This window comes from Coregonus lavaretus, assembly GCF_964263955.1.
Source record: "Coregonus lavaretus genome assembly, chromosome: 2".
NCBI classification, from domain to species: domain Eukaryota; kingdom Metazoa; phylum Chordata; class Actinopteri; order Salmoniformes; family Salmonidae; genus Coregonus; species Coregonus lavaretus.
In genome coordinates, this window is record NC_139989.1 from 45,475,561 (window position 1) to 45,501,893 (window position 26,333).

At 41.4% G+C, this 26,333-nt stretch overlaps 1 protein-coding gene across 3 annotated transcripts; it reads left to right on the forward strand.

The window, feature by feature from the left end:
- The first annotated feature begins 8,157 nt into the window (after positions 1 to 8,157).
- On the forward strand, positions 8,158 to 24,511 carry LOC311137722 (matrix Gla protein-like). Of its 3 annotated transcripts, none has more exons than XM_084172280.1 (5): positions 8,158 to 8,332; positions 18,739 to 18,833; positions 18,931 to 18,960; positions 19,197 to 19,281; positions 23,986 to 24,470. In XM_084172280.1, the coding sequence occupies exons 2-5, from the start codon at positions 18,773 to 18,775 to the stop codon at positions 24,134 to 24,136; spliced, it is 327 nt and encodes a 108-aa protein (XP_084028406.1). In that variant the 5' UTR covers positions 8,158 to 8,332; positions 18,739 to 18,772; the 3' UTR covers positions 24,137 to 24,470. The 3 variants fall into 3 exon arrangements, with proteins under 3 accessions (XP_084028406.1, XP_084028408.1, XP_084028407.1); XM_084172282.1 differs by having other exon boundaries at positions 18,742 to 18,833; XM_084172281.1 differs by lacking the exon at positions 8,158 to 8,332 and adding an exon at positions 15,300 to 15,383 and having other exon boundaries at positions 18,742 to 18,833; positions 23,986 to 24,511.
- Positions 24,512 to 26,333: the final 1,822 nt, after the last annotated feature.

Here is a 26,333-nt window from a genome sequence, read left to right on the forward strand (position 1 = left end):
AAGCAGAACTTAATATTTGGTACAGAAACCTTTGTTTGCAATTACATAGATCATACGTTTCCTGTAGGTCTTGACCAGGTTTGCACACACTGCAGCAGGGATTTTGGCCCACTCCTCCATACAGACCTTCTCCAGATCCTTCAGGTTTCGGGGCTGTCGCTGGGCAATACGGACTTTCAGCTCCCTCCAAAGATGTTCTATTGGGTTCAGGTCTGGAGACTGGCTAGGCCACTCCAGGACCTTGAGATGCTTCTTACGGAGCCACTCCTTAGTTGCCCTGGATGTGTGTTTCGGGTCGCCAGCCATGACCCATCTTCAATGCTCTTACTGAGGGAAGGAGGTTGTTGACCAAGATCTCGCGATACATGGCCCCATCCATCCTCTCCTCAATACGGTGCAGTCGTCCTGTCCCCTTTGCAGAAAAGCATCCCCAAAGAATGATGTTTCCACCTCCAAGCTTCACGGTTGGGATGGTGTTCTTGGGGTTGTACTCATCCTTCTTCTTCCTCCAAACACGGCGAGTGGAGTTTAGACCAAAAAGCTCTATTTTTGTCTCAGCAGACCACATTACCTTCTCCCATTCCTCCTCTGGATCATCCAGATGGTCATTGGCAAACTTCAGACGGGCCTGGACATGCGCTGGCTTGAGCAGGGGGACCTTGCGTATGCTGCAGGATTTTAATCCATGACGGCGTAGTGTGTTACTAATGGTTTTCTTTGAGACTGTGTTCCCAGCTCTCTTCAGGTCATTGACCAGGTCCTGTCGTGTAGTTCTGGGCTGATCCCTCACCTTCCTCATGATCATTGATGCCCCACGAGGTGAGATCTTGCATGGAGCCCCAGACCGAGGGTGATTGACCGTCATCTTGAACTTCTTCCATTTTCTAACAATTGCGCAAACAGTTGTTGCCTTCTCACCAAGCTGCTTGCCTATTGTCCTGTAGCCCATCCCAGCCTTGTGCAGGTCTACAATTGTATCCCTGATGTCCTTACACAGCTCTTTGGTCTTGGCCATTGTGGAGAGGTTCGAGTCTGTTTGATTGAGTGTGTGGACAGGTGTCTTTTATACAGGTAACAAGTTCAAACAGGTGCAGTTAATACAGGTAATGAGTGGAGAACAGGAGGGTTTCTTGAAGAAAAACTAACAGGTCTGTGAGAGCTGGAATTCTTACTGGTTGGTAGGTGATCAAATACTTATGTCATGCAATAAAATGCAAATTAATTACTTAAAAATCATACAATGTGATTTTCTGGATTTTTGTTTTAGATTCCGTCTCTCACAGTTGAAGTGTACCTATGATAAAAATTACAGACCTCTACATGCTTTGTAAGTAGGAAAACCTGCAAAATCGGCAGTGTATCAAATACTTGTTCTCCCCACTGTATCCAGATGATATTATGCTATACTATTTCCTTATTGCATATGCCATTTTTTTTAAGCTTGGTGGACAACACTGGGTCTATTTATCCCCCTGTCATTCGGGCTATTTGTGTTAAGGGGATGTTCAGACTGTTGGCTCATTGAGTGTAGAGTCTATATTGAACTTCCCCAGATTTCTTCCTCCTAACATACTTCAGTCCAGCCTTGTGGGTTCAGTGGTATTGGTCTCACTCTCACTCTCACACCCACACTGTTGAAAATGTACAGATAGATGGAGCGAGAGAGCGAGATAGAGGGTGTGTGTGTGTGTATGTGTGAGAGTGTGAGTGTGAGTGTGTGAGAGAGAGAGAGGGAGAGGGAGAAAAAGAGAGAAATGCTGCTGAGAGATGAGATGAGGATAGAGAGAGAGAGAGAGAGAGAAAGAGATTGAGAGAGAGAAAGAGATTGAGAGAGAGAGAGGGCGAGAGAGAGAGAGAGAGAGAGAGAGAGAGAGAGAGAGAGAGAGAGAGAAGAGAGTGAAAACCTCAACGTGACAGGGAGTGATGGGAGACAAAGCCTGGCGAGGGTAGGGGAATTGGAGATGGAGGCTGGAGTGTGCATGCGGAAATGAGGCTGCAAGTGAGGAATTATTGGATTGGCAAGCATCCCAAAACCACCGTAAATGGAAGAGGCTCAGAACTAAAGGGATGGTGTTGAAATAGCCTGCATACTGTATGAATCTGTTCTGTGTGTATCTGCCTAAGATCTAAGATCTGTCTATGATCTAAATAAATGTTATTTTACAACTCATTTATATTTCTCGCTATTTTTGTAAACATTGCTATACAATGTCCAAATGTCCTTGTCCTTCATTGACTTTACTCATCTGTGGCATCCTTGTTCAAAGTAAAACTGTCAACAGAAGGACGCCAGGGGACTGTGTGCACCAAAGGTTCTGCTGACCACATGCAGACACCTCCCACTATTCACCTGCAGAGGGCAGACTAACTCTACTGAGCAGGGACTGTAAAAGGCTTTATACCAGTATATCTAACTACATTTTTAACATTTTTAACATTTTAGTAATTTAGCAGACGCTCTTATCCAGAGCGACTTACAGTTAGTGAGTGCATACATTTGTATTTTTTTACTTTTTTTGAACTACAGCTGAGAGATTAGGGAAAAGACTATCAGGGCTTTGTGGTGTCATATAGTTCACATGCAGCCCATAGGTTTATGCTGTGTGATTCATAAGTGAATTTGGCCTGAACAGACAGGTTTCATGGTTAATATCCATGGGTTAACTAACTCACTGATTACCTGTAAAATGGTTAAAAAACATTGTAATCATTCAAGATATTTGTAAAGTTAATCCTTACATGCATGCAACATTTCATAATTCTTAAACAGTTCTCGGAAGAACTACACTGAGTAATGACTGTGTTAGTCCATAAATGAACATGAGTGTGGACAATGCCATTGTCATGACCATCTCTAAACTATAGAGAGAGTCTGCTAAAGAGAGGGAGTTGATGGGGTTTGTTGAGTGCATCCCTGCAGTGCTCTGTGTATCTGTCTGTCTGTGGGACTGGCTGCGTGTCACTTGCTGGTTGCATTCTGTGTTGGCGTGTTGTGTTAGTGGCTCAACACATGTTATTACACAGACCTCAACAGACCACAGGCAGACAGACATAGGGAGAGAGGGGAGAGAGAGGGGGCAAGAGAGAGGGCCAGAGAGATAGGGGGAGAGAGGGAGGGGCGAGAGAGAGGGTCAGAGAGAGAGGGGAGAGAGGGAGGGGGCGAGAGAGAGAGTCAGAGGGAAGAGAGTGCACCAAGGGTGGGAGGAAAATGAAATTGAACCTGAGACTGATCAAATATAGATGAAAAGTAAGAAATCATAGGAAATATGAGAGAGAGAGAGAGAGAGAGAGAGGGAAAGAGTGTCAGTAAAAAGTACAGGTATTTAACTCAGGCATGACGAGAGGTAGAACCAGGATTATTATAAAACGTGTTATACCCTACATAAACAGAGAAACTCAGCTCTAAAGTTCAAGTTTAGAATCTTTAAAAGAGAAAACACACTGAGCCCAGGGTTGGTTGTGGATAATTAGTGGGGAGCATATAGCCAAAGGAAAGGAACTCCACAGAGGAGTTATATATATTTATAGATAAGCAGAATGTTGCATTTAAGTCTTTGTGGTTATGCATAACAATCACTATGGGGATTTGGTTTGAGGAAATGCCTCTAAAACAGATTACAAAGGGCAGAGTTTGCATGTCCTCTACTTTCTAATCATTGCACCCTTTTATGAAAGCCAAGATTCTGTATGTGAGCGCAATTTTATGTATACCATTCTCCGTTTCGCCTGTGTGCAGTGTGTATGCAGTGTGTGTGCAGTGTGTGTGCAGTGTGTGTGCAGTGTGTGTGCAGTGTGTGTGCAGTGTGTCTCTGTGTGTGTACTGTTTGCATTTGACACCATATGTTATCCTGTCTTGTGTCAGTGTATCTCTGTTACAATTAATGTGTGTGTATGTACCAAACGTGTGATTAAATCCATGTACAGGATGCGGTTAAATATTCTTGTGACTGTACTGTATGTTTAGGCATTTGATATGTCTGAGTGTGTATGTGCGTACCTCAAACTGCTGACAGGGTAGAATGAGTGTTGACATTGTGCAGGACAGTTAGTTGATATTGGCACTGAGGAGGTGTAAGGGGAACTGAGGCAAGAGAGACTGAGATGACTTAAAAGGTGAAAGTTGGATAGTGCTTTCAGACAAGGAATAGAATCAGATTAAACTGTGGAATGCAGACAGAACTATACTCTCACACACACATACTGTCTGCACATGCACACACACACTTGTCAATGTCTACCTCTGTCCTTGATTGACCTCACTTATTGATACGATTAACCCCATCCTTGAACAAACCATAACAGCTTGCACATGTATCCTGTATATACAGACAAGCTGGCACATTGTCAAATCCAAACTGTTGTCTAGCGAGCCCAAACAGCCAGGAGTGCAATATTCTGGCCAAAATATTATGAAAACAAGTATTATCATAATTGTTGACAAAGCTGCACAAAGAGATTGTTGTAATAAATAGTTTTTCCTCCTTGATTTTGTTTAATTCACAAAGGGAGTATCCAAGAGAATGTAGAGGAATTCATTTAAAAGGGAATGGCAGACAAAACACAATTAATTAATTCAGGAAATAATTTATAATTGGTGTACAGGTAATAACCTGTTGGGCAGTGGAGAGAGAGAGAGAGAGAGAGAGAGAGAGAGAGAGAGAGAGAGAGAGAGAGAGAGAGAGAGAGAGAGAGAGAGAGAGAGAGAGAGAGAGAGAGAGAGAGAGAGAGAGAGAGAGAGAGAGATGTTCGGATTTGGCAATGTTCAGCTAGCTGCCTGTTCCTCCTTCCAATTGACAGTTAGAGGAGATGTGTTTGTTGCTAAGATGTGGGACTGAATAAACATACTTTATTGGCCAAGCAAGAGGAGAAATAGCACACACCAAAAGAACAACTCTGGCATAACAAGTACCTGTCATGAATGCATATTCTAGAAGAGCCAGCTGAAATGTTAAACCTGAAAAGCATATACTTTTTTATTTATGTGTTTTTATTTATTTCACCTTTATTTCACCAGGTAAGCCAGTTGAGAACAAGTTCTCATTTACAACTGCGACCTGGCCAAGATAAAGCAAAGCAGTGCGATAAATCAACAACACAGAGTTATATATGGGGTAAACAAAACATAAAGTCAAAAATACAACAGAAAATATATATACATTGTGTGCGAATGTAGTAAGTTATGGAGGTAAGGCAATAAATAGGCCATAGTGCAAAATAGTTACAATTTCGTATTAACACTGGAATGATAGATGTGCAAAAGATGATGTGCAAATAGAGATACTGGGGTGCAAATTAGCAAACTAAATAACAATATGGGGATGAGGTAGTTGGATGGGCTAATTACAGATGGACTGTGTACATGTGCAGTGATCGGTAAGCTGCTCTGACAACTGACACCTAAAGTTAGTGAGGGAGATAAGAGTCTCCAGCTTCCGAGATTTTTGCAGTTCGTTCCAGTCATTTGCAGCAGAGAACTGGAAGGAATGGCGGCCAAAGGAGGTGTTGGCTTTGGGGATGACCAGTGAGATATACCTACTGGAGCGCAGACTACGGGTGGGTGTTGCTATGGTGACCAGTGAGCTAAGATAAGACGGGGATTTGCCTAGCAGTGATTTATAGATGACCTGGAGCCAGTGGGTTTGGCGAGGAATATGTAGTGAGGACCAGCCAACAAGAGCGTACAGGTCACAGTGGTGGGTAGTATATGGGGCTTTGGAGACAAAACGGATGGCACTGTGATAGACTACATCCAATTTGCTGAGTAGAGTGTTGGAGGCTATTTTGTAAATGACATCGCCGAAGTCAAGGATCGGTAGGATAGTCAGTTTTACGAGGGCATGTTTGGCAGCATGAGCGAAGGAGGCTTTGTTGCGAAATAGAAAGCCGATTCTAGATCTAACTTGTGATTGGAGATGCTTAATGTGAGTCTGGAAGGAGAGTTTACAGTCTAACTAGACACCTAGGTATTTGTAGTTGTCCACATACTCTAGGTCAGACCCGCCGAGAGTAGTGATTCTAGTCGGGTGGGCGGGTGCAAGCAGCGTTCGGTTGAAGAGCATGCATTTAGTTTTACTAGTGTTTAAGAGCAGTTGGAGGCTACGGAAGGAGAGTTGTATGGCGTTGAAGCTCGTTTGGAGGTTTGTTAACACAGTGTCCAATGAAGGGCCAGATGTATACAAAATGGTGTCGTCCGCATAGAGGTGGATCTGAGAGTCACCAGCAGCAAGAGCAACATCATTGATATACACAGAGAATAGAGTCGGCCTGAGAATTGAACCCTGTGGCACCCCCATAGAGATTGCCAGAGGTCCAGACAACAGGCCCTCCGATTTGACACATTGAACTCTATCTGAGAAGTAGTTGGTGAACCAGGCAAGGCAGTCATTTGAGAAACCAAGGCTATTTAGTCTGCCAATAAGAATGTGGTGGTTGACAGAGTCGAAAGCCTTGGCCAGGTCGATGAAGACGGCTGCGCAGTACTGTCTTTTATCGATCGCGGTTATAATATCGTTTAGGACCTTGAGCGTGGCTGAGGTGCACCCATGACCAGCTCGGAAACCGGATTGCATAGCGGAGAAGGTACGGTGGGATTCGAAATGGTCGGTGATCTGTTTGTACTTGACAGTTCTCATGAATTGAACTGAAGAGGTAACTTACCTAACTTTAACTACACCCTGCACAAGGCTTATGCAGGCTTTTCACAGGCCAGCCAGGGACAGGGACAGTATTGGTACCATTGTTGGCTCATAGGGAGACGGTCTTGAGTAATGTCTGTCTACGTCCAGTCTCGTAAAATCACCCACTGGCCAACATATTGGTGGAGCTACGGCATTACATCACACTGTTGTTTACTGTTTGTATTTCCTCATTTTATTGAGTCATTTTGTAAATGTGTCTGCAGCTAAATGTGTCCACTGTCCTCTAATAACTTAAGACAGTGAATCATAGCAACAACTATCACAAAAATATGTTGGAAAAATAGCTGGAAAAACACAAGTGTTGGCCCAGATAGGCTTTACTATAGAAGCTTGGTCATGGGTTTGGGTTTGGAGTGAATGTTAACCCAGTGTTTTTGTGGGTTCTGTTCTCCCACTAGCCAGCAGACCAGCTAATAGAGCCCCAAAGTACACCTATACCTGTTAGACAGCTTCAAATAGACAGAGAAGACTGTCTTGAGTGTGAATGTTTTGGGAGCTGATGTTTTGGATTACGGTAATCTCATTTCACATTGCGTGTGTGGCATTGTCAAGAAAACTATTTCTCTCCCCTTCCCTCTCTCCCTATGACTGTCACTGGGTCTTGGTCCAGACGCTGGCTTTAGAGACAGACACACAGGTGCACTGTGTTAGTCACAACTGGACCCGTCGGCTCGGGTGACTGTCTCTCATCCTGTTTTTCATTTATACAGTAATTTATCAGTGCAGCGTGCATCTGGGACAGTTTGTTTTGGCACTATTTGTTTTGTGTCTTTTTTTAGGAATGACATCCAGAACATTTATCTTGAGTTAAATATTTAGATTGGAAAAAGACAGAGGGTGATAGGTGAAAACAGGTCAGCAATTGTGTAAGAGAGAGTCAGAGAGGGAGAGAGGGAGTGAGAGTAGAGGAAAGAGAAGAGGAGAGAGAGGGGGAAATATACAGGTAGTTTAGAGTAAAGATAAAGAAAGACAAAGGGAAAAAAGAGAGAGAAATTGTGAAAAAGCATGGACACCGCTGTCAATATTTCCATGCTCTCATGCTCTCCGTTTCTCTCTGTTTCCCGCCTACTCTCTCTTTCTGCCTCTGTCTTTCTGTCTCTCCCCTAGATCTTTTGAAAAAAACATCCAAATCAAACAAGACTATCTTGGCACTGTAATGAGATGGCCGTGTTCCAAAGCTCTTACGTCAATATAAACAACAGTGAAAACAAGACAAAAATAACATAAATACACACATACAGTGCCTTGCAAAAGTATTCATCCCCCTTGGTGTTTTTCCTATTTTGTTGCATTACAACCTGTAATTTAAATGGATTTTTATTTGGATTTCATGTAATGGACATACACAAAATAGTCCAAATTGGTGAAGTGAAATAAAAAAAATTACTTGTTTCAAAAAATTCAAAGAAATATGAAGCCCCTAAATAAGATCTGGTGCAACCAATTACCTTCAGAAGTCACATAATTAGTTAAATAAAGTCCACCTGTGTGCAATCTAAGTGTCACATGATCTGTCACATGATCTCAGTATATATACACCTGTTCTGAAAGGACCCAGAGTCTGCAACACCACTAAGCAAGGGGCACCACCAAGCAAGCGGGGATGTTTTTCATCGGCAGGGACTGGGAAACAGGTCAGAATTGAAGGAATGATGGATGGCGCTAAATACAGGGAAATTCTTGAGGGAAACCTGTGTCAGTCTTCCAGAGATTTGAGACTGGGCTGGAGGTTCACCTTCCAGCAGGGCAATGACCCTAAGCATACTGCTAAAGCAACACTCAAGTGGTTTAAGGGGAAACATTTAAATGTCTTGGAATGGCCTAGTCAAAGGCCAGGCCTCAATACAATTGAGAATCTGTGGTATGACTTAAAGATTGCTGTACACCATTGGAACCCATCTTACTTGAAGGAGCTGGAGCAGTTTTGCCTTGAAGAATGGGCAAATATCCCAGTGGCTAGATGTGCCAATCTTATGGAGACATGCCCCAAGAGACTTACATTTTTACATTTACATTTTAGTCATTTAGCAGATGCTCTTATCCAGAGCGACTTACAGTTAGTGAGTGCGTACATTTTTCATAATGCAGCTGTAATTGCTGCAAAAGGTGGCTCTACAAAGTATTGACTTTGGGGGGGTGAATAGTTATGCACGCTCAAGTTTTCTGTTTTTCTGTGTTATTTCTTGTTTGTTTCACAAAAATATATATTTTGCATCTTCAAAGTGGTAGGCATGTTGTGTAAATCAAATGATACAAACCCCCCAAAAATCAATTTTAATTCCAGGTTGTAAGGCAACAAAATTGGAAAAATGCCAAGGGGGGAGCATACTTTCGCAAGCCACTGTATGCTCCCTCTCATGTTCATGTCTTGTTGCCTTCCTCTCTCTCTCTTATGATCCCTCTCCCTTTTCCTTCAGCCTCTCTCCTTCCTGTTGATGTTTTCAGAAGGAAATAGGATCTTTAATATTGCCATAAGATATTCAACTTCAGCATGACCGCTCATGCCCAGTGTTGTAACCTTAATATGACCACATCACTAACCCCATCTGAACCAGAGCGCCAAACGTCTGAGTGTTCGACAACCCGTGCCTACGCCCCTGCCTTTATTTTGAAAGTGCCTTCTGAAAGTATTCATCAGTGGTGGAAAAAGTACCCAATTGTCATACTTGAGTAAAAGTAAAGATACCTTAATAGAAAATGCCTAAAGTAAAAGTGAAAGTCACCCAGTACAATAAGTATTTTGTTTTAAATACAGTGGGGAAAAAAAGTATTTAGTCAGCCACCAATTGTGCAAGTTCTCCCACTTAAAAAGATGAGAGACGCCTGTAATTTTCATAATAGGTACACGTCAACTATGACAGACAAACTGAGAAAAAAAAATCCAGAAAATCACATTGTAGGATTTTTAATGAATTTATTTGCAAATTATGGTGGAAAATAACTATTTGGTCACCTACAAACAAGCAAGATTTCTGGCTCTCACAGACCTGTAACTTCTTCTTTAAGAGGCTCCTCTGTCCTCCACTCGTTACCTGTATTAATGGCACCTGTTTGAACGTGTTATCAGTATAAAAGACACCTGTCCACAACCTCAAACAGTCACACTCCAAACTCCACTATGGCCAAGACCAAAGAGCTGTCAAAGGACACCAGAAACAAAATTGTAGACCTGCACCAGGCTGGGAAGACTGAATCTGCAATAGGTAAGCAGCTTGGTTTGAAGAAATCAACTGTGAGAGCAATTATTAGGAAATGGAAGACATACAAGACCACTGATAATCTCCCTCGATCTGGGGCTCCACGCAAGATCTCACCCCGTGGGGTCAAAATGATCACAAGAACGGTGAGCAAAAATCCCAGAACCACACGGGGGGACCTAGTGAATGACCTGCAGAGAGCTGGGACCAAAGTAACAAAGCCTACCATCAGTAACACACTACGCCGCCAGGGACTCAAATCCTGCTTAAGCCAGTACATGTCCAGGCCCGTCTGAAGTTTGCTAGAGTGCATTTGGATGATCCAGAAGAGGATTGGGAGAATGTCATATGGTCAGATGAAACCAAAATATAACTTTTTGGTAAAAACTCAACTCGTCGTGTTTGGAGGACAAAGAATGCTGAGTTGCATCCAAAGAACACCATAGCTACTGTGAAGCATGGGGGTGGAAACATCATGCTTTGGGGCTGTTTTTCTGCAAAGGGACCAGGACGACTGATCCGTGTAAAGGAAAGAATGAATGGGGCCATGTATCGTGAGATTTTGAGTGAAAACCTCCTTCCATCAGCAAGGGCATTGAAGATGAAACGTGGCTGTGTCTTTCAGCATGACAATGATCCCAAACACACCGCCCGGGCAACGAAGGAGTGGCTTCGTATGAAGCATTTCAAGGTCCTGGAGTGGCCTAGCCAGTCTCCAGATCTCAACCCCATAGAAAATCTTTGGAGGGAGTTGAAAGTCCGTGTTGCCCAGCGACAGCCCCAAAACATCACTGCTCTAGAGGAGATCTGCATGGAGGAATGGGCCAAAATACCAGCAACAGTGTGTGAAAACCTTGTGAAGATTTACAGAAAACGTTTGACCTGTGTCATTGCCAACAAAGGGTATATAACAAAGTATTGAGAAACTTTTGATATTGACCAAATACTTATTTTCCACCATAATTTGCAAATAAATTCATTAAAAATCCTACAATGTAATTTTCTGGATTTTGTTTTATAATTTTGTCTGTGATAGTTGACGTGTACCTATGATGAAAATTACAGGCCTCTCTCATCTTTTTAAGTGGGAGAACTTGCACAATTGGTTGCTGACTAAATACTTTTTTTCCCCACTGTATACTAAAGTATCAAAATAAAATGTAATTGCTAAAATATACTTAAGTATCAAAAGTAAAAGTATAAATAATTTCAAATTCCTTATATTAAGCAAACTAGACAGCACGATTTTCTTGTTATTTAAATTTACGGATAGCCAGGGGCACACTCCAACACTGAGACATCATTTACAAACAAAGCATTTGTGTTTAGTGAGTCCAGCAGATCAGATGCAGTAGGGATGACCAAGGATTTTCTCTTTAAGTGCGTAGACAATTTTCCTGTCCTGCTAATCATTCAAAATGTAACGAGTACTTTTGGGTGTCAGGGAAAATGTATGGAATAGAAAGTTAAGTACATTATTTTCTTTAGGAATGTAGTGGAGTAAAAGTAAAAGTTGTCAAAAATGAAATAGTCAAGTAAAGTACAGATACCCCAAAAAACGACCCAAGTAATTTAAAGTATTTTACTTAAGTACTTTACACCACTGGTATTCATACCCCTTGACTTATTCCACATTTTGTTGTGTTACAGCCTGAATTCAAAATGGATTAAATAGATTTTTTTATCTCACCCATCTACACACAATACCCCATAATGACAAAGTGAAAACATGTTTTAAGAAACTTCTGCAAATTTATTGAAATTAAAATACAGAAATATCTCATTTACATACAGTACCAGTCAAAGGTTTGGACACCTACTCATTCAACGGTTTTTCTTTATTTTTACTATTTTCTACATTGTAGAATAGTAGTGAAGACATTAAAACTATGAAATAACACATATGGAATCATGTAGTAACCAATAAAGTGTTAAACAAATCAAAATATATTTTATATTTTAGATTCTTCAAAGTAGTCACCCTTTGCCTTGATGACAGCTTTGCACACTCTCTGCATTCTCTCATCCAGCTTCTCCTGGAATGTTTTTCCAACAGTCTTGAAGGAGTTCTCACATATGCTGAGCACTTGTTGGCTGCTTTTCCTTCACTCTGCGGTCCAACTCATCCCAAACCGTCTCAATTGGGTTGAGGTCGGGTGATTGTGGAGGCCAGGTCATCTGATGCAGCACTCCATCACTCTCCTTCTTGGTCAAATAGCCCTTACACAGCCTGGAGGTGTGTTGGGTCATTGTCCTGTCGAAAAACAAATTATAGTCCCACTAAACGCAAACCAGATGGGATGGGGTATCACTGCAGAATGCTGTGGTAGCCATGCTGGTTAAGTGTGCCTTGAATTCTAAATAAATCACAGAAAGTGTCACCAGCAAAGCACCCCCACATCATCACACCTCCTCCTCCATGCTTCACGGTGGGAACCACACATGCGGAGATCATCCGTTCACCTACACTGCGTATCACAAAGACACGTTGGTTGGAACCAAAAATATCAAATTTGGACTCATCAGACCAAAGGACAGATTTCCACCGGTCTAATGTCCATTGCTCGTGTTTCTTGGCCCTAGCAAGTCTCTTTTTATTATTGGTGTCCTTTAGTAGTGGGTTCTTTGCAGCAATTTTACCATGAAGGCCTGATTCTCGCAGTCCCCTCTGAACAGTTGATGTTGAGATGTGTCTGTTACTTGAACTCTGTGAAGCATTTATTTGGGCTGCAATTTCTGAGGCTGGTAACTCTAATGAACTTATCTTCTGCAGCAGAGGTAACTCTGGGTCTTCCTTTCCTGTGGCGGTCCTCATGTGAGCCAGTTTCATCATAGCGCTTGATGGTTTTTGCGACTGCACTTGAAGAAACTTTCAAAGTTCTTGACATTTTCCGGATTGACTGACCATCATGTCTTAAAGCAATGATGGACTGTCATTTCTCTTCGCTTATTTGAGCTGTTCTTGCCATAATATGGACTTGGTCTTTTACCAAATATAAAATATAAAATATATTTTGATTTGTTTAACACTTTCTTGGTTACTACATGATTCCATATGTGTTATTTCTTATTTTTGATGTCTTCACTATTATTCTACAATGTAGAAAATAGTAAAAATAAAGAAGAAGAAAAAAAACTGGAATAAGTAGGTATGTTCAAACTTTGTACATTTACATTACATTTTAGTCATTTAGCAGACGCTCTTATCCAGAGCGACTTACAGGAGCAATTAGGGTTAAGTGCCTTGCTCAAGGGCACATTTACGTCATTTAGCAGACGCTCTTATCCAGAGCGACTCACAAATTGGTGCATTCACCCTATAGCCAGTGGGATAACCACTTTACAATTTTTGGGGGGGGGGGGATAGAAGGATTACTTTATCCTATCCCAGGTATTCCTTAAAGAGGTGGGGTTTCAAATGTAGATACTGGCAGAAGGATCCCAAAAACATTTTACAAACAAAAACCCAAAAGTGTATTCAACCCACCATCTCTATTACATTCACATTTTTAGTCATTTAGCAGACGCTCTTATCCAGAGCGACTTACAGTTAGTGAGTGCATACATTATTTAATTTTTCATACTGGCCCCCCGTGGGAATCGAACCACAACCCTGGCGTTGCAAACGCCATGCTCTACCAACTGAGCTACATCCCTGCCGGCCATTCCCTCCCCTACCCTGGATGACGCTGGGCCAATTGTGCGCCGCCCCATGGGTCTCCCGGTCACGGCCGGCTACGACAGAGCCTGGATTCGGACCAGGATCTCTAGTGGCACAGCTAGCACTGCGATGCAGTGCCTTAGACCACTGCGCCACTCGGGAGATTTGTAGAAGCACCTATGGCAGCGATTACACCTGTAAGTCTTTCTGAGTAAATCTCTATTAAGGGTATTTTCACACTTGGTCCCTTTCAGCCAATTTTTGTGAACTCTGTGCGGTTCGCCAAATTTTTTGTGCAGTGCGAACACTCCAATGGAACTCAGACCCCACTATTCTGGTTCGAGCCAGTTTGCACTGTTCTGTGAAGGGAGTAGTACACAGCGTTGTACGAGATCTTCAGTTTCTTGGCAATTTCTCGCATGGAATAGCCTTCATTTCTCAGAACAAGAATAGACTAAAGAGTTTCAGAAGAAAGTTATTTGTTTCTGGCCATTTTGAACCTGTAATCTAACCCACAATTGCTGATGCTCCAGATACTCAACTAGTCTCAAGAAGGCCAGTTTTATTGCTTCTTTAATCAGCACAACAGTTTTCAGCTGTGCTAACATAATTGCAAAATGGTTTTCTAATGATCAATTAGCCTTTTAAAATGATAAACTTGGATTAGCAAACACAACGTGCCATTGGCACACAGGACTGATGGTTGCTGATAATGGGCCTCTGTACGCCTATGTAGATATTCTATTAAAAATCAGCCGATTCCAGCTACAATAGCCATTTACAACAAAAAAATTGCTTTTCTTTCGAAAACAAGGACATTTCTAAGTGACCCCAAACTTTTGAATGGTAGTGTACATTTTATAAATGTTTCATTCAGGCTGTAACACAATCAAATGTGGGAAAAGTCAAGGGGTGTGAATACTTTCTGAAGGCACTGTATCCGTCTGGCTCTTCATTTTCTGTTTGTTTGCCTTTGGGCAGGTCTGGTTTCACTGAGTTATTCCTAGAACATTCCAACTTAAGTGAAGTTACATAAGGAAATCTTAAGTGAGATTGCATAAGGGATTTGTATTCTCATCTGAGCTGAAATCTAAAGAGGTTATTACATACAACCAACTGTAGAACTATACTAAGCCAATTGGAGAACTGTACTCAAATAGCCCTAGATAAATGATTAGTATAATAAATGCATCACTACATGTGCAGTTAAGAACACTGTTTTGGCAGTCAAAAACATGAAAGGACAAGGACTGGCACTACAGTAAAAGTTCTACATTACATTTTCGTAAAGTGTTGATGATAAATAGTGTAGTCAGTCCGTGTGGAGTTTGTATGTTACATGCTCTTTTCATGCCATGCTGTCATGTTGGCAAACAGCAGTGAATATTGTCAGGTAGCTGTGATGGAGCAGGTAACCCCGCTACTGGCCTTCCTCTCTGTTCCTCTCCTCCATCCCTCTCTCGTTCTCTGTTTACACCCTGTCTGTTTTGCTTCATTCCACTCTACCTTTCCATAATCTGTTTTTCAGCGATCGTGTGAGTATGTTTATAGAAGAAAGCGGGAGAGAGTGAGTTAATAGTTTGGTCTGATTGAGGAGGTGGAAAGGGCTGATAGTAAAAAGAAGGGAGGAGAAAGAGAGAGTGAGAGGGCTGAGAAAGAGGGAGTAGGGGGAAACGTATGGGTGGGGGGAGAAGAGGTATAAAAGTATAAAAGCCTTGCTATACAGAATGAAGAAATATCCCCAGAGAGAAAGAGAGAGAGAGAGAGAGAGGGAGATTGTGAAAGAGACTTTACCAAGAGATTTAACACCATAACTATCTTCTTAGGGTAAGTACAACTATCTCATAGGTTTATAGCTACATAACAATATACTATCCGCAATATACTAAAAACAAGATATACATTTCCTATTGGTACCTTTGACATAACTCCAACAGAAATCCCATAAAGGAGGTTAATGTTTAGGTGTAAATACTGGCTGTCACTTTTTGCAGCCTAGAATTAAGTGTAACTGTAAATAACAAAACATACACATTTTGATCCATTAAAATAGTGATACAGTGAGATGCATGGGTAGACCCTTCAGTTTGTTTGATGTTCTACTGAGCGCTGAGTGAATAAGGGTAATTAGCCTGGTGGTGCAGTTCTGTGGGTTAGTAGCATCCTGTATGGTAAAGTTTTTTTTCCCAGTAAGGTGAGCACATTCTAGCCTGGGGGAGGGGGGGGGGGGGGGGGGGGGGGGTAGGGGGGGGGGGGGGTCTCAGGGCCTGCTGTGTGCCCGCCAGGCTGCAGACGCGTGTAAAAGGCTGCAGACGATGCTGTCAGCACCTCATTAACACAGATATACACACCCACTCCTTGATATTCTCGTAACCCCTTTTGCCTGCAAGTTCTGTGAACTCCCTCCCTCCCTGTGGGCCTGCTGTGCCACATGCCTGGGGGTTGACGTGGGCTGTTGGGTGTGTAAAGGAGGGGCATTGCACCAGGTTGTCATCCAAACCCTACAAACACAGGAGGCAACAGAGAGGGTATGCCATGGGGCACATGGATGGATGTGGGTGAATGTGGAGGGTTTTGTTCGGAAGGTTGGGGTCTTGTGGACATCTGGGAGGGCTATTTGTAAAGGTGTCAAAGACCTGGCAAGATCACTGTGTGTGTGTGTGTGTCACTGCTGCTTTGCTGCCAGCACTATGACTGTTTTTCTCCCTCAGTATGTTTCTCTTCTCTATCCGTCTCTTTCTGTGTCTAACTTGACATGTTCATTATCATTCAGCAATGGAACTGACTAGTTACTACAGTATACCCATATACAGTGCCGTGAAAAAGTATTTGCCCTCTTTCTGATTTTCTCTTTTTGCATATTTTTGATACTGAATGTTATCAGATCTTCAACCAAAACCTAATATTAGATAAAGGGAACCTGAGTTTACTAATAACAACAACAACAAATATTTATTTAATTAACAAAGTTATGCAACACTCAATTCCCCTGTGTGAAAAAGTAATTGCCCCCTTACACTCAATAACTTGTTATGCCACCTTTAGCTGCAATGACTGCAACCAAATGCTTCCTGTAGTTGTTGATCAGTCTCTCACATCGCTGTGGAGGAATTTTGGCCCACTCTTGCATACATAACTGCTTAATGCTAGAGATATCTGTTTTTTTGCATGGGCAGCGTCTCAATCCACCACATCCACCGATATCGCCCTTCTGCATCTGAGGTGAATCGTGTCAGAGCTAGAGCGGTGTTTTGTCAGGCCATGAGACATCTCACGGAAACGTCTGTAGTGTCCAAACGGTTTGGGCTACACACTAATAGGACCCATCTGTGGAAAGCTGAGACTTTCACGAACAAGATGGTGACTCGTCTGAAGGTCCCAGTAAAAAAAATTATGGAAGTATATATGGAGAAAGTTTAGTGCCTAAAATAAGGGGATAAATACAAATATTATTTATATCTCTCAGATATAAGACAGACACTTCAAACAAAGTTCCTTTAGATTTTGGGGGGGGGACTATCTGTTGTTCCATGTAGTGAATGTTATTCAATGTGTTTCCTTTGGCTAATAGCAGTAATGCCACATTCAATGTTTCATCCAATAATTGTATATATTTTTGTTGAAACCTTAAGGGGTCTTAATTCAAAATCAAATAGCTAAATAATCCTTGGTATGACCATCTTAAAACAATTCCATATGTTAGCTTAGAACTCCCCCCTCCCCCCCGGCTTAGACAGGGCATAGACTCTAGAGGGTTAACTCAGCGACATTTGTGGGTTTTCAAGCATTAACTGCTCGTTTCAATTCCTGCCACAACATCTCAATTGGGATTAAATCTGGACTTTGACTAGGCCATTCAAAAACTTCAAATGAGTTGCCTTTTAACAATTTTAATGTAGACTTGATTGTGTGTTTTGGATCATTGTCTTGCTGTATGACCCAGCTGCGCTTCAACTTCAGCTCACACAAGGATGGCCTGACATTCTCCTATAGAATTCTCTGATACAGAGGAGAATTCATGTTTCCTTCTATTAAGGCAAGTCGTCCAGGTCCTGAGGCAGCAAAGCATCCCCAAATCATCACACTACCACCACCATGCTTGACCGTTGGTATGAGGTTCTTACTGTGGAATGCAGTGTTTGGTTTTCGCCAGACATAATGGGACCCATCTCATCCAAAACATTGACCCAGGTTTGCCAAAAAACACATGCAAGCACCTGGATGATCATCAAGACTCTTGGAAGAATGTTCTATGGACAGATTATATAACTTTTTGGATGACATGGGTCCCATTAAGCCTGGTGAAAACCAAACCCTGCATTCCACAGTAAGAACCTCATACCAGTAACACATTTTTAGTTTTGGAATGGCCTAGTCAAAGTCCAGACCTAATCCCAATTGAGATGCTGTGGCAGGACTTGAAACGAGCAGTTCATGCTTGAAAACCCAAAAATGTCGCTGAGTTAAAGCAGTTCTGCATGGAAGAGTGGGACAAAATTCCTCAACGGCGACATGAGAGACTGATCAACAACTACAGGAAGTGTTTGGTTGGAGTCATTGCAGCTAAAGGTGGCACAATCAGTTATTGAGTGTAAGGGAGCAATTACTTTATCACACAGGGGCAAAGGGTGTTGCATAGCTTTAATTATTAAATAAATTATATAAGTATGTAATTGTTGTGTTATTTGTTCACTCAGGTTCCCTTTATCTAATATTAGGTTTTGGTTGAAGATCTGATAACATTCAGTATCACAAATATGCTAAAGTAGAGACAATTAGAAAGGGGGCAAATACCTTTTCACAGCACTGTATGCCCATAGAAACTCTGTCTGTACATTCCTGTCTGTACATCACGAGGGACCCTAAACTCCAGTCATACAAAAATAACATTGGTTTTGTGAATTTGTTTGCCCTCTACTCTAGAAATAAATAAATGTATAGGCCTAGATATTATTATTTTTTGTTGACATTGAGAAATAGTGTGTAGTCAATGGATTTATGGCTGCGTTAACATGTACATGAACCTACATACAGACCCATTTAGAGTCTTTACCACCAGTTCACTCATTTTATAGCTCAGTCACAGTCCGTAATGTACGGTAACGTCATGTGCTCTCTCCATGCCATCTTTCTGTTGTGGTGGTGGTATTATGACACATTTTAACATCGGTCTTCTCTCCAGCAGACCAAGAGACCGACAGACAGCCAGAGTGAGGATGAGGACTCTCCTCCAGTGTGTGGCCCTGTGTGTCACCATCTCTCTCTGCGTCTGCTTCGGTACATTTTTACAAATCAACACTATGTCAATTCATAATTCATAAACTGATGATCTACAGTGATCAGTCACTAATAACATTCCCCCTCTTTTCCACAGATTCTCAAGAAAGCACAGAATCATTTGAAGGTGATTGACCTTCAGATTCTTATTGCAGTAAAACATCCCCACACATTTCATGTATTATAAAAACACAATATTTGCACATTTTTTATGTTTATTTCATCTGATTTATAATCCCAGACTATCTAGGCCATTCAGTGAATTCAATATGATTTTGTCACTGAAATCAGTATGCCCACCCCTGTTGAGATGGGGTACTTTAATCTAGTAAAATTGTTTTATTTAATTCTATTACATTCCAGATGTGTTTGTCAGTCCATTCCGAGCCAACTCATTCATCAACCCAGAGAGTCCACAGCGGGGAAGCACCTACAGCACTTACAGGAGGTACCACACACACGAGCACTGGCCTACACACAATACCCCATAATGTCAAAGCTGAAATGTCTTGAGTCAATAACTATTCAACCCCTTTGTTATGGCAAGCCTAAATAAGTTCAGGAGTAAAATGTGCTAAAAAAGTCACATAATAAGTTGCATGGACTCACTCTGTGTTCAATAATAGTGTTTAACATGATTTTTGAATGACTAACTCATCTCTTTACCTCACACATATAATTATCTGTAAGGTCCCTCAGTCAAGCAGTGAATTTCAAACACAGATTCAACCACAAAGATCAGGGAAGTTTTCCAATGCCTCACAAAGAAGGGCACCTATTGGTAGATTGGTTTAAAAAAAATGAATAAAGCAGACATTGAATATCCCTTTGAGCATGGTGAAGTTATTAATTATACTTTGGATGGTGTATCAATACACCAGTCACTACAAAGATACAGGCTTCCTTCCTAACTCAGTTGCCGGAAATGAAGGAAACTGCTCAGGGATTTCACCATTAGGCCAATGGTAACTTTAAAACAGTTATGGAGTTTAATGGCTGTGATAAGAGTAACTGAGGATGGATCAACAACATTGTAGTTATGACACAATACTAACCGAAAAAGTGAAAAGAAGGAAGCCTGTACAGAATAAAAAATATTCAAAAACATGCATCCTGTTTGCAACAAGGCACTAAAGTAATGCTGCAAAACAAAGCAATTAACCTTTTGTCCTGAATACATAGTGTTATGTTTGGGATAAATCCAATACAACACATTAAAGAGTACCACTCTTTATATTTTCAAGCATAGTGGTGGCTGCATAATGTTCTGGATATGCATGTAATCATTAAGGACTGGGGAGTTTTTCAGGATAAAAAATTAACAGAATAGAGCTAAGCACAGGCAAAATCCTAGAGGAAAACCTGGTGCAGTCTGCTTTCCACCAGACACTGGGAGATTAATTCACCTTTCAGCTGGACAATAACCTAAAACACAAGGCCAAATCTATACTGGAGTTGCTTACCAAGACGACAGTGAATGTTCCTGAGTGACAGAGTTACAATTTTGACTTACAGTACCAGTCAAAGGTTTGGACACACCTACTGTAATCATTCAAGGGTTTTTCCTTATTTTTACTATTTTCTACATTGTAGAATAATAGTGAAGACATCAAAACTATGAAATAACACATATGGAATCATGTAGTAACCAAAAAAGTGTTAAACAAATCAAAATGTATTTTATATTTGAGATTCTTCAAATAGCCACCCTTTGCCTTGATGACAGCTTTGCACACTCTTGGCATTCTCTCAACCAGCTTCACCTGGAATGCTTTTCCAATAGTCTTGAAGGAGTTCCCACATATGCTGAGCACTTGTTGGCTGCTTTTCCTTCACTCTGCGGTCCAACTCATCCCAAACCATCTCAATTGAGTTGAGGTTGGGTGATTGTGGAGGCCAGGTCATCTGATGCAGCATTCCATAACTATCCTTCTTGGTCAAATTCTAAATAAATCACTGACAGTGTCACCAGCAAAGCACCCCCACACCATCACATCTCCTCCTCCATGCTTCACGGTGGGAACCACACATGCAGAGATCATCTGTTCACCTACTCTGCGTCTAACAAACACACGTCGGTTGGAACCAAAAATCTTAAATTTGGACTCATCAGACCAAAGGACAGATTTCCACCAGTCTAATGTCCATTGCTTATGTTTCTTGGCCCAAGCAAGTCTCTTCTTATTATTGGTGTCCTTTAGTAGTGGTTTATTTGCAGCAATTCGACCATGAAGGCCTGATTCACGCAGTTGATGTTGAAATGTGTCTGTTACTTGAACTCTGTGAAGCATTTATTTGGGCTACAATTTCTGAGGCTGGTAACTCTAATGAACTTATCCTCTGCAGCAGAGGTAACTCTGGGTCTTCCTTTCCTGTGGCGGTCCTCATGAGAGCAAGTTTCATCATAGCGCTTGATGGTTTTTGCGACTGCACTTGAAGAAAGTTATTGACATTTTCCGGATTGACTGACCATGTCTTAAAGTAATGATGGACTGTCGTTTTCTATTTGCTTATTTGAGCTGTTCTTGCCATAATATGGTCTTGGTCTTTTACCAAATAGGGCTATCTTCTGTATACCACCCCTACCTTGTCACATCACAACTGATTGGCTCAAACGCATTAAGAAGCATATGTGGGAACTCCTTCAAGACTGTTGGAAAAGCATTCCAGGTGAAGCTGGTTGAGAGAATGCCAAGAGTGTGCAAAGCTGTCATCAAGGCAAAGGGTGGCTACTTTGAAGAATTTCAAATATTACATATATTTTAATTTGTTTAACACTTTTTTGGTTACTACATGATTCCATATGTGTTATTTCATGGTTTTGATGTCTTCACTATTATTCTACAATGTAGAAAATAGTAAAAATAAAGAAAAACCCTTGAATGAGTACGTGTGTCCAAACTTTTGACTGGTACTGTAAATCTGCTTGAAAATCTATGGTAAGACTTGAAAATGGTTGTCTAGAAATGATCATTAACTATTTTGACAGAGCTTGAAGAATTTTGAAAATAATAATTGGCTAATATTGTACAATCCAGGTGTGCAAAGCTCTTAGAGATTTACCCAGAAAGACTCACAGCTGTAATCACTGCCAAAGCTGATTCTAAGATGTATTGGCACAAGGGTGTGAATACTTACAGTGGGGAGAACAAGTATTTGATACACTGCCGATTTTGCAGGTTTTCCTACTTACAAAGCATGTAGAGGTCTGTAATTTTTATCATAGGTACAGTTCAACTGTGAGAGACGGAATCTAAAACCTCCCCCTGTGGTCCTCTGTAGCTCAACTGGTAGAGCACGGCGCTTGTAACGCCAAGGTAGTGGGTTCGATCCCCGGGACCACCCATACACAAAAATGTATGCACGCATGACTGTAAGTCGCTTTGGATGAAAGCGTCTGCTAAATGGCATATTATTATAAAACAAAAATCCAGAAAATCACATTGTATGATTTTTAAGTAATTAATTTGCATTTTATTGCATGACGTAAGTATTTGATACATCAGAAAAGCAGAACTTAATATTTGGTACAGAAACCTTTGTTTGCAATTACAGAGATCATACGTTTCCTGTAGGTCTTGACCAGGTTTCCACACACTGCAGCAGGGATTTTGGCCCACTCCTCCATACAGACCTTCTCCAGATCCTTCAGGTATCGGGGCTGTCGCTGGGCAATACAGACTTTCAGCTCCCTCCAAAGATTTTCTATTGGGTTCAGGTCTGGAGACTGGCTAGGCCAGGCTCCTTAGTTGCCCTGGCTGTGTGTTTCGGGTCGTTGTCATGCTGGAAGACCCAGCCACGACCCATCTTCAATGCTCTTACTGAGGGAAGGAGGTTGTTGGCCAAGATCTCGCGATACATGGCCCCATCCATCCTCCCCTCAATACGGTGCAGTCGTCCTGTCCCCTTTGCAGAAAAGCATCCCCAAATAATGATGTTTCCACCTCCATGCTTCACGGTTGGGATGTTGTTCTTGGGGTTGTACTCATCCCTCTTCTTCCTCCAAACACGGCGAGTGGAGTTTAGACCAAAAAGCTCTTTTTTTTTCTCATCAGACCACATGACCTTCTCCCATTCCTCCTCTGGATCATCCAGATGGTCATTGGCAAACTTCAGATGGGCCTGGACATGCGCTGGCTTGAGCAGGGGGACCTTGCGTGCGCTGCAGGATTTTAATCCATGATGGCGTAGTGTGTTATTAATGGTTTTCTTTGAGACTGTGGTCCCAGCTCTCTTCAGGTCATTGACCAGGTCCTGCCGTGTAGTTCTGGGCTGATCCCTCACCTTCCTCATGATCATTGATGCCCCACGAGGTGAGATCTGGCATGGAGCCCCAGACCGAGGGTGATTGACCGTCACCTTGAACTTCTTTTATTTTCTAATAATTGCGCCAACAGTTGTTGCCTTCTCACCAAGCTGCTTGCCTATTGTCCTGTAGCCCATCCCAGCCTTGTGCAGGTCTACAATTTTATCCCTGATGTCCTTACACAGCTCTCTGGTCTTGGCCATTGTGGAGAGGTTGGAGTCTGTCTGATTGAGTGTGTGGACAGGTGTCTTTTATACAGGTAACGAGTTCAAACAGGTGCAGTTAATAGAGATAATGAGTGAGAACAGGAGGGCTTCTTAAAGAAAATCTAACAGGTCTGTGAGAGCCGGAATTCTTACTGGTTGGTAGGTGATCAAATACTTATGTCATGCAATAAAATGCAAATTAATTACTTAAAAATCATACAATGTGATTTTCTGGATTTTTGTTTTAGATTCCGTCTCTCACAGTTTAAGTGTACCTATGATAAAAATTACAGACCTCTACATGCTTTGTAAGTAGGATAACCTGCAAAATCGGCAGTGTATCAAATACTTGTTCTCCCCACTGTATGTAAATGACATTTTTGGAATTGTATTTTCAATAAATTTGCTAAAATTTCTAAACATATGTTTTCACTTTGTCTTTATGGGGTATTGTGTGTAGATGGGTGAGAAAAAATATAAATTTAATCCATTTTGAATGCCGGCTGTAACACAACAAAATGTGGAAAAAGTCAAGGGATATGAATACTTTCTGAAGACACTGTAGGTCTCTGTGTTCTTTGTTTATCTGTGTTTCATAATGGTTGACTGTGATTATAGTTTACTTGTGTCTGTGTTTCAGAACGATGAAGTCTCCAGCGGAGAGGCGCTCAGAGACATGTGAGGACTACTCTCCCTGTCGCTTCTTTGCCCATCGCTATGGTTACCAGATGGCCTATCAGAGATATTTTGGAGCCAGGAATCCAGGCACGACGGGGACCCGTAGATTCTGAGTCCCTGTCCCTCTTATCATAACAATTATTCCTGCTATTGATTTACTGTATGCTCATTCAACACACCCTGACATTACATAACAGGATATTGGTCCGGTGATGTAACAGTAAATGCTGTATAACAAATATATGAAAACATATCAGTAAATCAGTGAACAATATTCTTGCACATTTATATAATTCAAGCTCCATTTATTGTATAACTTTATAGCCTACTCACAATCACCACACCCTCAAAGAATAACTGCTTTCAGAAATCTGCATTTGTGAAGATTAGCTTCACACCCAACTCCATTGTTCCCTGTTTCAGTCCACACTAAGACATTAGTCTCTGTCTAACCCATATGTATTTATATGTATTAAAGAGTTTCATACATTCATTGTCTAATCCTATGATGTCACGATATTCCTCAGAGGGGCTTAGTAACCTTACTTGTGGGCTGTAGAATTCCACCTCATTTGGTTCCACGTGTTACCAAATTTCAGCTGGATAGGATTTGAATAGGGAGCAGATATGTGAACGCTAATAGCTGTCCCAGTATGACCAGTGTGGTAGCATCAAACCAGAAAAATGTAGTGTGGTAACAATAAAAGCCAAGGGAAGCTACATCTTTGCACCAGCATGACAAAGTTTGCACCTGTTTTTAAACTGTGCAGCAACTGTTAATGATGTTCAAACTCAGTTACTATTTGTTTGATTATCCAGTGGTTTGTATGGCCTCATCTTCCACTTTTGGAATGTAAATGTGTATATTTTTTGTCCTTTTTTTCCTAACCTTTGTAAGTGGGAGCATCCATGGTGTCAATAGAAAATGTTAATTTCCAGGTCACATACAAAAATAAGTAGTCAGCTGGTCACTGTTTTTGTAGACAAGATGCAGCTCCTTACCGTACAATGAGAACCAGAGGTAATCTGAACACAGTGAATGTCAGTCTCTAGAAGACGAGAGAGACAGCCACAAGCAGGACACTGGATCTGGTCATGGCACACCCACGAACGGCCAATCACATTGATGTTTTTTGTAATGCCGCAGAACTAGGGCTGTGGCGGTCACAACATTTCGTCAGCAGGTGATTGTCAAGCAAATAACTGTCGGCCTCACAGTAATTGACGTTAATTAACAAACACATTTAGCATCTCCTGGCTTCCACACATAGCGTACAAGCCACTGATGCAGACCTTTGGAACATCTACATTTAAAAAAGTATAATAAATCCATGTAATATAGCCTACACCTTCACAATAAATCCATTATTTATTTTAGACAGGTCTAAAGAAGCATGATATGAAGAAAATGTAGTCTATTTCAGAAGAACAGAATAGCATACTCTGAGTTGTCCTTATGTTAGGTCCTGATCTGGCTATGCCAAATAGCTGTGGGCTACACTAGTTCATTTAGCAGACAGGATTTGTTTAGAATTCCGTGGAATTATTTTATATTATTTTATAATATGAAGAATACAATTGAACAAAGCTGAATAAAATAGAAAGGATATGTTCTCCAAACGATTTGAGGGAGTGCGCACATGCGGCTATTCTGTGTTGAGCGGTTAACAAAGAAATAGGTACTCCTATATGCTTAATTTAGAGTTATTAATGTAACTTTAGTTGTTCTACAAACGTTGGGCTATATGTTTTGATTTTTTATACATTGTAAGGCTGCATGTCGCTTGAAAGGCATGAGCTCTGCTTTGTTTTTTGCGCAGGCTGTACACACTTTGCCGTAATGCACCCTAAAAAATCCATACCTTTTGCGGCCAGTGTCCGTTGTGCCCTTGGCCCGGAGTGCTGCGTTCCGAAGCACTTCTCACTCACATGGCTCTCCATCACTGATCAGGTCTTTCTCACAGGCTACAAGTGAAGACAGACACATCCGGGACGCAACTGCGTGCGTCCTTATCCAATTCCAAAGTGCATATTGAAGATATTGGAAGAACTGTACACATTTACTATTCATCAGCCAACAAGATGAGTAGGCCTAATGAACAGAAAAAGCACTACCCTATGTCAATCTACTATCCCCCATAGTACAAAAGTTGACCTATTCTATTCTGTGCAATAAATAAATATTCCAAACATAGTCTGGGACATTTGTGGGATGCGATAGATCCCAAATTAATACAACCACTAGCCAATGTGGCTGACACAACAGATCAGAACGTTTAGCTTTAAATGTTGATAAACTATTAGGCTATA

Coding starts and splice junctions, on each gene's coding strand:
- LOC311137722 (XM_084172280.1), top strand. CDS start 18,773: ATGAGGACTCTCCTCCAGTGTGTGGCCCTGTGTGTCACCATCTCTCTC. Junction 18,834..18,930: donor CTCTCTCTGCGTCTGCTTCG/GTACATTTTTAC, acceptor TCTTTTCCACAG/ATTCTCAAGAAAGCACAGAA. Junction 19,282..23,985: donor ACCTACAGCACTTACAGGAG/GTACCACACACA, acceptor TCTGTGTTTCAG/AACGATGAAGTCTCCAGCGG.